Consider the following 14000-nt stretch of genomic DNA (forward strand, 5'->3'; position numbering starts at 1 on the left):
TTCAACGAGATGGATTGATACGGTGGCTGCAATGACGGGCTCAAGTATAGCAGGGATTGTGGGGCTGGCGCAGGATCGGGCAGTGTTTCGTTCTGCTGTGGATGGGGTCGCTATGAGTCGGAAACGACTCGACAGCACTTAACAACAACAACAACAGCACTGAAGAAGGGAGACTGCCTACATACTTCCTGATCCTGATCTCCATTTGTAGCCTGTTGATCCTGTATTTTGGTCCTCTAGTCCTCAGAAGGAAGGTTGGGAGATCTATCTCCATAACGATACTGCCTCAGAAACCCAAGGACAGGTCTCCATGAGTTGGATACAACTCGATGGCAGTGAGTTTGGTTTTGGTTTTTGGTAGTGCCACTCTAACAGAAAATACCACAAGTGGATGCCTTCAACAAACAGGGATTTATTCTCTTACTGCTTAGGAGGTTAGAAGTCCAAGTTTAAAGTACAGCTCTAGGGGCTAGGTGAAAGCCCCTCGACCTTGAGCTTCAGCTCTGCCTTTTGCTCCCAGCCCACTGGGGCTGGAGGCCTGTCTCTTCATTCAGGCAGCTGCTGGCTGCTGAGGCTGACAAACCCAAGGTCGACAAGTACAATGGCACAGTCCCAAGATTATCAAACCACACAGCGGGCCACTGATTCAAGTCTATCAACAGTCCCAAGATTGGCAGACATAGCAGACTGCTGAACGACTCGGCTACATGTAGGATTCAAGTGTGCCAAAAGCTAAAGACCTTCCTCAAAGCTCTTCTTATATACGGGAAACAGACCACATCCCTAAGGCAGCTACTCAGCTGCTCCAGTAGACTCCACCATGGAGTTGATTACCAGTCTCATCATGGGGAATAACTACATCCAGCTGCCCAGCCACTCAACCAGGCCCAGCCAAGTTGACACACAACTACCACACCATGTTACTTTCCTAATAAGCCACACAACTATGAGTATGGTCTGTGATTCTGTGTGGCTGTTCTAACAAATTATCAAACCCAACAGAGAAGTAGAAAGCATCGTGGGAAAGACAATTGGTGTCAGAATTGGTAAAAAAAATTGGAGAGAGGAGGTACATCTGCCCTCGATCTCACTGGAATCAGCCTTGGGCTAATGCTGATGCTAATCCTCATCCCCTTGAAGTTAGATGAGGTTCAATGCTATTGCTACCACACTCCAGCTCCCACAGCACCAGCCCACACCACTAACTCACCACCATCTTTAATAAGTATCTGCTGGCAAGTGTATCTCCTGCACCTGACATCTTGAGGACAGGGACAAGGTCCTTTTTCTCTCTGGATTCTCAGCCTCAGGAATAGTGCCTGGCACATAATCATGGACTGTTGTCCTAAATCATGGTGAAAGTGTTGAAAGGAACTCTAGTCCCAGCTCTGCCACTAACTTCAGAGACTCTGAAAGACCCAGGCCAAGGCACTGAACTGCTCTCAGCCTAAGTTTGCCCCTCTGGAAAATGAAAACGTTTCCTTTCCTCTTCTTAGCTTGTGAGGATTATATGACAAAGAAATAGGATTGGTCTTCTGTTGTAGGGAGGGGGGATAAAGCACACTGCAAATTGTAAGACATCAATCAGTGTCGATGTCATTAATAGTAACTACTAAGGGTGTTGTATTAACAACAACCAGCTTAGCTGGCAGTGATCCCTGGTGGTGCCGTGGTTAAGTGCTCAGCTGCTAACTGAAACATCAGCTCTTTGAACCTACTAGCTGCTCCATGGGACAAAGATGTGGTGGTAGTCTGCTTCAGTTAAGATTGTTATTGCTGTTAAAAAAAAAAAAAAAAAAAAACCTCACTGCTATCAACTCAATTCCCACTCATAGTGAGGCAGTTTCACTATGGAAGTAGATTGGGTTTCTGAGGCAGTTTCACTATAGAAGTAGATTGCCCAACCTTTCTTCTGAGGAGTGGCTAGTGGGTTTGAACCACCAGCCTTCTGGTTAGCAGTCAAATGCCTTAGGCTCTAAGCCACCAGAGTTCCTGCAGTAAAAATTACAGCCTTGGAAACCCTATTGGGCAGTTCCACTCTGTCCCACAGGGTTGCTATGAGTTGGAATCTATGGCAACAGGTTTGTTTGTTTGTTTCTTTGTTTCTGCTTTGTTGAAGGTAATTTCCCTTCCTTTTCTCCAGAAAGGCCTGGTTTTGCCCTAACCCAGCTCCATAATCTGCTTGAGGATGGAAGCCAGGTCCCCATCTCCCTCCCTGTTTGTCTCATAGTTTTTAAATTACCCCAGAAAGTCCTTCCAGAAGTCTGGCCCACGTCCTTCCTTGTTGCAGCCCAGCCTCTCCCCTCCTCATATGCACTTAGAGCATAATCCCATTTACGAATCTTGAGGAGTCCCAGGCCCCTGATAGGGCTGATCCTTCTGAGGTAGACATCCCCATTCCCACTATTCAGAACAGACCCTGAGAGAGAAGAGGAAATTTTCCAGTTAGAAAGCAGAAGCCCAGAGAGAGAAAGGGAAGTCCCAGCCTGGAGTGAGGGAGTGGAGAAAATATCAGGAGGGATGGAGGTCAGATAGCAGGAAGGACCCCCAACACCCAAATACAGAGTGACATAAATACCCACCACCACCACCTTCAGCTGTCTGGCTTCCAGGGGGAGGGACAACCAACCGTCTTACGGCTTTCCATGACGTGGGTTCTCTGCTAGGTCTAGGCTGTGGGTGAGGCGACACTTCCTGCCCCCGGGGGCCGGAGTAAGGGGAAAAATGAGTTGCTGAGTATGCACACCTTTCCTGAGCACAGACACACAGCCGGGTGACTCCTTAAACTGCCTCCATGGAGCTCCCTTGGGCTCAGATATATCCCCAAGGTAAGTGGGAAGAATATGGAAGGAGGGGACATTAGGACACTCCCCCCCACCATCCCAGTTGTCTCTCCTGAGCTTGAGCTCCCAACCCAAGCCAGAGCTGGCAAGGTTGACTGACAAGGCACCCACAATCCCTTCTTCCTCGGAGGCTCCTTGTTCACTCATCCCTGAGACAAAGGTGATAGGGTTTGCTGAGTGGTTCCTACAGAGGAAGGATCTAGGAGGAGGAAGGGGGATAGGAGGTGGAGGGCCCTAGGCTGGAAGAAATCTGTCTCCCTGCTGGTGAGACTTTGGGTCCATCAGAAAGCCTGCTTAGTTCCCAGGCCCTCCTTCCTGGCATTCAGCTCTCATGACACCCCCCAAACAGTATTAGCCTTTCCGTTTCCTTGGCTCCTTACCCCTCATCCTTGAGAAATCCTACTGCCATCCCTCCTGTATTTCTCCTGGTCCCTTGTCAGAGGCTGCAGGGCCTCAGGGCCTGTGGAGAGGGGTGGGAGGCAGAGGGAGAGGTAACCCCTCACTAAGAAACCCCAGCAGTCTTCTTTATACTAACAGGGAGTTGCCAAGCCCCCAGCTTAAGCTTCAGCACCTTCCTGCCCACGGGTTTGACTCGCAGGAGGTCGCAGACCCTGGAGGCTGAAGAGGCCCAGCCCAGCCCCAGGGCTGTGGATATCAAGGCCACGGTGAGTAGGAACTTGGAGAGATGTACCCTCTCCATCTGCTCCCACCCTCCCACAGGTGAGGGCTTACAGACAGATAACAGGAAGACAGAGCAGGAGTGATCTGCCCACTGGGCTAGGGGAGCTGAGGCGGGGAAAGAGAGAGGAAGTAGCTTTTTCTTGGCTGAGCTGCCCCCTCATCCACACACTGCTCCTCTTGCCCTGGAAGCTCAGGCTGAGTCCACAAGTTAATAGGTAATGGTGCATTTAGTCCAATAAGCAGTCACCAGCAAATCTGTGTCAGTGGCTTTCATTTGCCCCTTGCATCCCAGGACCCTGTCTCAGTTCTCCTCACCCTCCCAAACCACCTGCTATAGAGTCAGTGCCAACTCCTGGCGATTCCTTGTGTGTCAGAGTAGAAAGTGGGCTCCATAGGGCTTCAGCAGCTGATTTTTCAGAAGTAAATCACCAGGCCTTTCTCCCAAGGCACCTGAGTGGATTTGAACCTGCAACCTTTCAGTAACCAGCCAAGTTCGTTAATAATATGTGCCACTCAGGGACTCCCCTCATGCCTCCCAGTCACTAGAAAATCCTCCCTTCAGCTCAGCTTCGATCCCTCCTATTGCCGAGGGAGCCCTCCATCATCCCAGCCTCTAGGCGACCTGCATCATCTCCCTTCATCCTGGAAGGCCTCATTCCCTGTCTTGCCCCCATTTAAGCTCAGTCTAACGGCTTGCTGCTCTTGGATTTAAGGCCCTCATGACCCAAAAGGAAGTAGTAGGAGACTCCCTGGAAACCAGGGCTTTAAACCAGTTCGGTCCTGGCTGATGCAGGAAATGTGGAACAGAATTGAATTTGTAAAATGTGGGTGAACCCCAATGATAACTGGAATGGGAAAAATTATAAGTTGAATCCCAGGAATAGGAGGCTTGAAAGAGGCATAGTGAGCCCTTTCCAAGAGCCTGATTCCAGAGACTGGATTATTGCCAGGACTGTGCAGAGCAATACATTCAGAGTGGCATGATCATCGTTGAGCTGGGCACCATTGTTTCTGCCTCTGTTGGTCAAGAGATTTGGTAGCTATGCAATGGGCACACTACCCTTGTTTTCTAAGAGAGAGATGAAGTTCTAGCAGGGTGTCAACCCATAAGTTTTCCTGTTTCATTTATCTTTCCAGTACACCCACTTTTTTCAAACTCAGGTCTGTTCCAGTTTCGTTTTCTTGTCCATGACTGAACCGGAAAGAACTGGTTCAAAGCCCTGTTGGAAATCAAAACAGCTAGTGCTGAAGATCAGATTTAAATTTGACCTTGGGAAGCACTTTCTGGGTAACTGCACCCTAAAACAGGCAACTGGTCTGAGAGGGGCTTCTTCCCCATGCCTAGGAGGAGCTGGGTATGGGGATGAGAAGGTGAGGGCTGGCTTGGAGTTGGGGAAGGCCTGCCAATCATGGCTGCTTCTCCCTCCTTGAATTCTTCCCCTAGCAGGCGTCTCTCCAGGCCCGGGGGGCTACCTCCAATTCAGAGGGTGCTGGGAAGGCTGAGGAGGTGCCTGGGGAAGGAGGTCTGAACCTGCAGGCTGAGACTCGGGCGTGGTTCCTGAAGACCCAGGCCCATTGGCTTCTGCAGCACGGGGCAGCCCCTGCCTGGTTCCATGGCTTCATCACCCGGAGGTGAGTCACCAAAGAGGAAATAGGTCCAGAGAGGGGTGGAGGTCCCTCCCCAGTCTGGGCAGACTAAGGCTACAATTCCCATCTCCCAACTCCTAGGCCATTCACTAAAGCATCTCTCCTGGGGGGAGAGACTCCAGAGAGACTCCAGTCTAACTGCCTGCATGCCTTTGTTTCCCCTCTTAGTCTCCATTATCCTCCCGTCTTTAAGGCCTTCATACTTCCCGCCTCTCTGTCTCTCTCTCCATCTTTACCTCTGGCTCCTTCCCGCCCTCTCCTCCTTTGGCTCCCTGTCTCCTTGTCATTCTTTATCTCCTCTATTGCTCAGCCTGGCTGCGTTTCTATCTCTTGGTTTACCTCCTCAGTTCGGCTTGGGACTTCCAAAATCCAGAAGTCTAACTTCCATTCCTGTTGCTGCAGCCCCAGCCCCAGCCCCTTCAGGCCGCCCTTTCAGGATGAGGGTGTGTAGGACTGGGCTGGGAGATGGACCGATCCCCGCCCCCGCCCCAGAGATCCAGGGAGACAGACAGCAAGGCCCGAAGAGCGAGACTAGACTTCTGTCTCTTCTCTCCGCTACCCACAGGGAGGCCGAGAGACTGCTGGAGACTAAGCCTCAAGGATGCTACTTGGTGCGATTCAGCGAAAGCGCCATAACCTTTGTGCTGACTTACAGGTGAGAGGCGGGGCCCTGGCTGGGAGGAGGGGCTGCGTGCTGACAGACGTGTGGGTGGCGGTGCTTTGCGCTGCCAGACCCGAGGGCAGGGCTCTTCGCATAGCCCCAGGGGTGCGAATGGTGGGAGACCCCGGCGGGGAGAAATGGGAAAGGTCACTCCTCGCGCTGGTGGCCCTGGCCAAGTGGGGGAAATGGGTCTGATCCCAGGAGCCGGACTTGCTGCCGCCACTTCCTGCTGGCCCAGCTCGGGGACGGGCGCCACGTGGTGCTGGGGGAGGACAGCGCCCACGCGCGGCTGCAGGACCTGCTGCGACACTACACGGCGTGCCCGATCAGCCCCTACGGGGAAAAGCTCACCGAGCCCTGCGCCCGCCAGGTACGCCCCCTGGACCTGGACTGGAGACCCCAGCGACTCAGGCCAGCTCCTCTTTCCACCCAGCCAGAGCCCAGGCCCTAGGGACCACGATGCCAGACACTTTCTAATCCCAGCAGAGGACCCAGCAATGCTTCCCTTGCCCGCACATCTCCGTGGGAAGCCCTTCGAGAAGCGTGGGTGCTGAGGAAGGGGTTCTTGCAAAACCAGACCAGCCACACAAAGACAGGAGAGGCCAGAGAGACCAGCCAGGCACACAGTTATTTAAAAATTAAATTTAGAGACATTTACTGAGTGCCTATCACTCTTTGGAAGAAAGACTGGGTGATCTACTTCATAGAACACCGCTTCAGAAACCCAAGGAGGGGTCCCTATGAGTTGGATTCAACTCAATGGCAATGAGTACCATGTACCAGGGCCTGACAGGCCCTGAAAATTGAGCAGTGAATGAGACAAGTGGGTCTCAAACTCACAAAGCTAACTTTCCAGCAGCAAAGATAGACAAGTAATAGAAGTCAAGCCTAGAGCAGGTGATGAGAGAGGAAATACAGGGTGAGGTGCCATTTAGTTCACTTGGGGAACTCAGCTCACTTGGGCACTGTATCAGGGAGTGTCTCCCTGAGGAGGCTGATGCAGTTCTAAAGGGCTACTATGTGCTGGGCATCTTTCTGGATACAGGAGAATAGCAGTGAACGCACACAAAAAAACAAAACCCACTATCATCGAGTCAATTCCAACTCATAGCAACCCTATAGGACACTCTGCACCACAGGGTTTACAAGGCTGTAAACCTTTACAGAAGCAGACTGCCATATCTTTCTCCTATAGAGTGGCTGGTGGATTTGAACTACTGACCTTTTGGTTAACAACCAATCACTTTAACCATTGCACCATCAGGGCTCCTAGTAGTGAACAAAAGTGACCAAAGTATCTCTGCCTTCACTGAGCTTACATTTTAGTAGAAGGACAATGAATAAATATGATAAACAAGTAAATAAAACATATGTCAGGTAATGATAAGTAAGAACTAAGAAGAAAAACCAAGCAGCAATAGGAATGAGTGACAAGGGTGGGGCTATTTTACATAGGAATATCAGAGAAGGCCTTTCTAGTAAGGGGACATTGTAATGGAGGCCTGAATGAACTAAGGAAGAGAACCATAGAGGACAGAGTAGAAAGCATTCCAGGCAGAGGGAACAGCAGGTGCAAAGGCTCTGAGGTAGGAGGAAGCTTGATGTGTTTGATGAGTAGTAAGAGCAGTAAGAAAACCACCTGGGTGACTGAAGGGTAGAGAGGGAAGGAATGACAACAGAGCAGTAGCAGGAGGGGACTCTGTAAGACTTGTAAGGATTTAGGATTTTATTCTGAACAAGACGAAAGGGCATTGGAGAGTTAAACTGAGGAGTGACATAACCTGATAAGTTTGGGAGGGGCAAGGGTGCAGATGGAGACTACTATAATATTTCAGGTGAAATGATGGTGGCTTGGACCACAGTGATAGAGGTGGAGGTTTGAGGAGGGGTGGAATGCTGGATCTGTTTTGAAGGTGAAGCTGACAGATTTTTTGAGGAATGGGTCAGGAGTGTGAAAGAATGAGTTGTTATTCACTGAGATGAGCAAGCCTGTAGGAGGAGCAAGTCTGCACACAGGGGAGAAGAGGAGTTCAGTTTGCAGTTTGAGATGTCTGTTGAACATCGAAATGGAGATGTCAAGTAGGCAGTAGGATGCAGGAGTCTGGACAGAGTTTGGGACAGGTCTGAGCTGGAGAGAAACGTCTGGAAGTCATCAACATGTGGATGGACTCTAAAGCCTTCAGGGAGCTGAAATCACCTAGGGAGTGAGTGTAGACAGAAAAGAGAGGAAGACCAAGTCTTCAGAATGTCAAGTTTGCAAAAGTGAGGAGGAACTTAACAAAGAAAATTGAGAAGGAACAGCCAGACAGAGGAAGAAAATCAGGAGAGCATGATGTCCCAGACGCCAAGTGAAGAAAATGAGTCAAGGAAGAGAGAGTGACGATAGGTCAGGAATTGACCACAGGATTTAGCGAAGAGGAGGTCATTGGTGATGTTAACAAGAGCAATTTTCATGAAGCTTGACTGACATCCCCATCAAGAAATGGGGATAGTCCTTGGAGAGAACAATCATGGGAGAAAGAAGGGCTGCTTATGCACAGGGAGACAGCTCAGGGGACAGGAGTGCATGGAGGGATGGACACAGGGAAGAGGTAACTATGGGGAGGAAGTGGGAGGGGAGCTGTTGCATTGTGGTAAATTGTAGTCAATGTCATGAGACAAAGTGAACTACTGTAGGAAAGTGAATTTGCTCTGTAAACTTTCACCCAAATCACAATTAAAAAAAAAAAATAGAGATAGTGCCTATGGGCAACTCTTTTGTGGAATTTTGTGAAGAATAGGTGGGGACCTAAAGATTCTCAAGCAGCAGGAACTAGGTATAGGAAAATCTGAGGGTGATGGGGAGCCAGCCAGAGCTGAGAGATCTAAAGGAAGAACGGTGGGAGGTAGGAGGCGTTATGCATCCAGCCATGCAGGGTCTTGACATGCATGCTCTCAGGAGGCTGGACTTCCTCCTGGGGGCAGCAGGAATATACTGAATGATTATTAGGGGAATTTCTGTAATTTCACTCCACCCACTGAGTGGGGAATGGGCTAGAGGGGCAAGAGAGGATGCAGGGGAGCAGTTAGGAGGCTTGAACAGGAGTGGCGTCTGTGGGTATGGAGAGGAGTAGGCAGATGTGAGAGACACTTAGGCAGTGGAAGGAGCCAGGCTTTGTGTTTGAGTAGATGTGGGGAAGGAGGGAGAGAGGCAAGGGTGACTCCTAAGGTGCTGTTTTAGCAGCAGGGTGGAGATGCTGCATTTTATTCATAAAGGGAATCCTGAAGGAGGAGAAGGTTTGGGGAGGAAAGAAGAATTCTGATTTGGACCCAGGAAGCTTGTAGTGCTTGTATACCTCCAGGTGGAGACATGACCTTGGTATATTGCAGGAGCATGGGGAAAGCTCTGTGACCTTAGTTTAAGCCCTGTGACCTCAGTTTACCAGAAGCAGTGGGCATGTGACAAACATCCATGAACCCAGAGCTAAATGCTGGGCTAAAAGCACACCTACTGTGGGAAGTAACCTAAGGCTCCCCTGAGGCTGTCACTCTGCCCTTTAAAAATCTGGTTTATAGCTTCATAAATTATGTTTCTCCAGGGATCTCAGGGAAGGCCCTTGGCAGGATGAGGGGTCCACATAGGCTTGGATTTATAGGGCAAATGTACAATTTCGTGTGCACACCCACAAGCCAGTGCCTGCAGACAGAGAAGAGGACAATTCCACTCAGACCACACATCTGAGGAAGACCAAATAAACAGAGCACAGCTGTCATGGAGCTCCATCTCCATGCAGAAATGTTTTAGGCTAAAGACTTCTAAAGCCTTGTTGCATTTTTACAACCATAGGCACAAATGGAGACTGGCCTAGCCCTGTTTTCCAGATGAAATGAAATACAATGCTAGATGTGGTCTGTGACCAGAGCTACCACCTCCATCTTCCCTTCTTTACTCAAGGAACCTAGCCTCCCAGCCCAGGCGAAAGTTCTGTGCCTCCACCACCCTCATTCTCCACTTCAACAAGGTCATTTTGTCCTCCTGGATCACCTACCCCTAGAATACCCCTGAACCTAGTCCCTCAGGCCTCCTTCTTTCCCAGCAGACTCCTGAGCCCGCTGGACTTTCCTTGAGGATGGAAGAAGCAGATTCTGGAAGAAAAACCCAGGACCCAAACATCTCTTACAGTGCAGTCCTCAAACAAGCACAGGCCCCAGACCCACTGCAGACAGAAGGGACCAGGGAGTCAAAGGAGGTATTGGGAGGGAATGGCTGAGGAAGGAGGCGGGGTCTGAGAGAGAGAAGGGCACAGACAAAAAGGAGGGCGAGGCTGGGAAAGAGTGTGGGGCCTAAAGGGGGAGGAGGCTCAAGTTGGGGCTTAGGCTCCAGCTTTGGGCCAGACTCAGTTGACCTGTTTCTTCTCCCTGGCCTCGCTGTCTCTCCTAGCCCTCCCAACCATCCAGGCCTAAGCCTGCCATCCCGGCCAAACCTCAGCTGTCCCCTGAAGTCTATGCGAGCCCCACTCCGCGACCCCGCCCGGCTCCACCCCCCAAACCCTCCAATCCCATCTACCAAGAGCTTGATGAGCCAATTGACTTCTATGCCATGGGCAGGGGCAGCCCCGGGGAAGCCCCCAGCAACATTTACGCAGAGGTGGAGGTGCCCTTGGGGAGTGACGGACCTTGGTCCAACTCGGGGCACCCAGTCCTACGGAAATGCCAGTCCAGGCCTGTCCCAGGAAGCCAGGTAAATGACTCCACAAGGGGAAGGTCCTGAAAACTAGATTGGGGAAGATAGAGAAGGTGTTCAGATTGGATGCCTGGGCTAGAGTGAAGGTCAGAGGTCTGAGGGGACAAGGGATGGACATTTTGGTCCAGATCGCCAGCATTACCCTCAACTTTTTTCCAGGCCCAGTGACTGCTCCCTCCCTTCTTCCCAAGTCACAGACCTGCCCCACTTTGGTCATCCCCCTCCACTTCTCAACATACCATCTCCTCCTACTTCACACAGGCAACAGTGGCCTGAGGCAGGGTCCTCCTCCCCACCAGAGGCTGCATTCTGTTTGTGTTCTTCTTGTCCATCACATCCTCTGCAGCCCTGCCTGAGGCCCACCCCATTGTGCACCATGAATCTTGGCTCCGCCCCCATCTTGTTCTCCCTGGTCTGAACTTGGCCCCTTCCTGCTCTGGCTCCCCTCTGCCTTCCTGGCCCTGCCTCCTGAAGAAGAGTGATTGAGGCCCCTGTGTTATCTCAGATGAGTTTAGAGGCAGGAACATCTGCACTCACAGACTCCTTCCGCACACTCCCCCTCCCTCTTGCACACCCTTCCTCATCCTCCCCTGCCCTCCCCTAGTTGGCTTCTGGCTGATCTGTGCAAGTTATATCTCATGTCATGTGATATTGAGACCCACTGGCCCTCCCACCTACTTCTGTTCCCCCTGCCTCTGCCACCCCCGTCCTGCTCTCCTGCTTGGCCTCTGCGGTTCTGTCCCCAGCCTCCCTCCCTGCTGTCCAGGCTTCCTCTTCAACCCTTGTGCCTGCTCATCCACAACCCTGCCAACTACCACTGTTCTGGCTCCCTAGTGCTGCTCTGACAGGAATATACCACAAATGGGATGGCCTTAATAAACAAGAGTTTATTCTTACAATTTGGAGGCTTTAAGTCCAAGTTCAAAGTGCCAGGCTCTAGGGGCTGGGTGAAAGACCCTCAACCTTGGGGTCCAGCTCTGCCTCCTGCTCATGGCCCACAGGACCTAGAGGCATTTCTTCACTCAGACAGCTGCTGGCTGCTGAAGCTGAGACACCCCCCCCCCCGCAAGGTTGACAAGTAAAAAGGCACAGTCCCGATGTTACCAAACCACATGGCAGGTCATTAACTTAAGTCCGTTGTAAGTCCCAAGGTCAGCAGAGCATAGCAGGCTGCTGAGCAACGAAACGGCTACGTACAGGGTCCAAGCATGCCATAGGCTAGAGACCATTCCCAAAGCTCCTGCCTATATACGAGAAGCAGACCACATACCCAGTAGATTCCACCATGGAGTTGATTACCAGTCTCATCATGGGGAATACTACATCCAGCTGCCCAGCCACTCAACCAGCCCTAGCCAGGGTGATATACAAACATAACCATCACAACCACCTTCCTTGAGCTGATGTTGGCAATCCATATCTCCATCCAAACTTCTCTCCAGGCTTCTGGTCAGCTCACCTGTGTCCCACAGCCCCTCAAACTCAAGACAGCCAACATTGCTTTCACTCTTCCCCTCCAGAACTGCTTCCTCCCATGTTTCCTATCCTGACTGATAACTCATCAGTCACCCAACTATCCAAACATGAATCTTAGAGCCTCCCTCTACATCTCCTCCCTCTTCATCCCCCCAAACTTAAAACCCACTGCCATTGAGTCGACTCCGACTCATAGTGACCCCCATTGGGTTTCCAAGGCGATAAATCTTTATGGAAGTACATTGCCCCACTTCCTTCTGGGGAGTAGCTGGTGGGTTTGAACTGCCAACCTTTTGGTTAGCAGTCAAATGCCTTAGGCACTGTGCTACCAGAACTCTTTCCTCATCCCCCCATAAGCCACTAATTCCTTCTGGGTCTCCTCTAAATACACTTTTCCTTTTCCCAGTTCCAGTCCCAATCATTTCTCACCAAGACTTTCCCAAGAGCTTCTCTTTTTTTATTGTGATTTGGGTGAAGGTTCACAGAGCAAATTCACTTTCCATACAGCGGTTCACATATACTTTGTCTCATGACATTGACCACAGTTTACCACAACGCAACGGCTCCCCTCCCACTTCCTCCCCATAGTTACTTCTTCCCTGTGTCCATCCCTCCATGCACTCCTGCCCCCTGAGCTGTCTCCTTGTGCATAAGCAGCCCTTCTTTCTCCCATGATTGTTCTCTCCAAGGAGTGTATCTACTTCCCAAGAGCTTCTTAACTGGTCTCCCAGCTACCAATCTTGCAACTTCTGATCCACTCTGTCCCAAAGAAAGCAGAGTTATCTTTCTAAAACAGTTGCCTGGCCCATGAGGCCCTTCATACTTAGATAGGAGATCTTATCTCCTCAGCTTTACCTCTAGCTGCTCTCAGAACTATTCACATGTCTCCAAACACACCAAGTGATTTCAAACCTCCTAGGGTTTGTACACACCAGTCTCTTCCTATAATAACTTCCTGTAAGCTCACCCTCCCCACTGCCTGACAACCGTCTAATCGGACCTGACTCATAGCGACCCCTCCTTGGGTTTCTGAGGCAGTATTACTGCGGAAGTAGATTGCCCCATCTTCCTTCCGAGGAGTGGCTAATGGGTTTGAACCACCAGCCTTCTGGTTAGCAGTCAAGTGCCTTAGGCACTAAGCTACACTCCTCTGATTCAGAAAAGACACCTTGACTTGACCACAGAATCCATCACTGTGCTTTATGCACACCTGCTGTGTCACCCTGTCTCTCCACCCCCCAGTAGAGTGTGAACTCCCTGAGGTCAGGAGCTGGAAGAGCTCATCTGAAGTATCCAACACAGTGCTGCACAGAGCAGGCTCAGGAAATGTTTGTTGAATGAATGATTTAGAGGAGCATAGACCCCATCTTTGCATAGAGACCAAAGTCTGTTAAGACCAGAAGTTTTGGGCCTTAAGGTTGCAGGTAGGCCTAAAGGCAGGGAGTGGTGGGTGTGACCTAGAGCTTGTCCTTCTCCCTCCAGAATCCAGGTGGTCCGCAGCTGCATTCTGAGAACTCTGTGGCTGGACAAGGCCCTCCCTTGCCTCAACAGCCCCCACACCCCTGGGGACACACCCTGCCCCACAACCTTTCTAAACAGGTACTCCGGGACCAAGGACAAACAAGGCTCCCTCTGGGACCTCCTTAGTAGCTGGTGAGTCTGAGCTGGGGGAGGATAACTTGGAATATCAGGCCCAGAGACCTTCACACACACCGGGGCACCCTTGTCAGGAAATGTGGATGAAAAAAACCACAGGTGATCAAAGCTGGAAAGGACCTCAGCAGCCATCATCTGTTGCAGGGATGGCAAAGAGATGTCACCTTGCATGCCAACTCCAATCCATTGGTCGTGGCTGCCTAGAGTGTTGCATTGGAAAGGATGTGAAGGTCATATCTGAACTCAGCAGAAAACAGCACTATGATTGATTAGTGATGTCTGCCATGGGTGAGGGAGGGAGAAGGAGCAGCAG

At 50.9% G+C, this 14000-nt stretch overlaps 1 protein-coding gene across 1 annotated transcript; it reads left to right on the forward strand.

Moving 5' to 3' along the window:
- Positions 1-2794: 2794 nt before the first annotated feature.
- SH2D2A (SH2 domain containing 2A) lies at positions 2795-13678 on the forward strand. Its single transcript, XM_042782008.1, has 8 exons — positions 2795-2828; positions 3381-3508; positions 4972-5156; positions 5737-5826; positions 6034-6202; positions 9909-10061; positions 10253-10552; positions 13514-13678. Exons 1-8 carry the CDS (start codon positions 2795-2797, stop codon positions 13676-13678), a joined length of 1224 nt encoding a protein of 407 aa, XP_042637942.1.
- Positions 13679-14000: the final 322 nt, after the last annotated feature.

The sequence above is a fragment of the Orycteropus afer genome, unplaced genomic scaffold (genome assembly GCF_000298275.1).
Source record: "Orycteropus afer afer isolate SDZICR_OR568_19922 unplaced genomic scaffold, OryAfe1.0 scaffold00217, whole genome shotgun sequence".
Classification (NCBI taxonomy): domain Eukaryota; kingdom Metazoa; phylum Chordata; class Mammalia; order Tubulidentata; family Orycteropodidae; genus Orycteropus; species Orycteropus afer.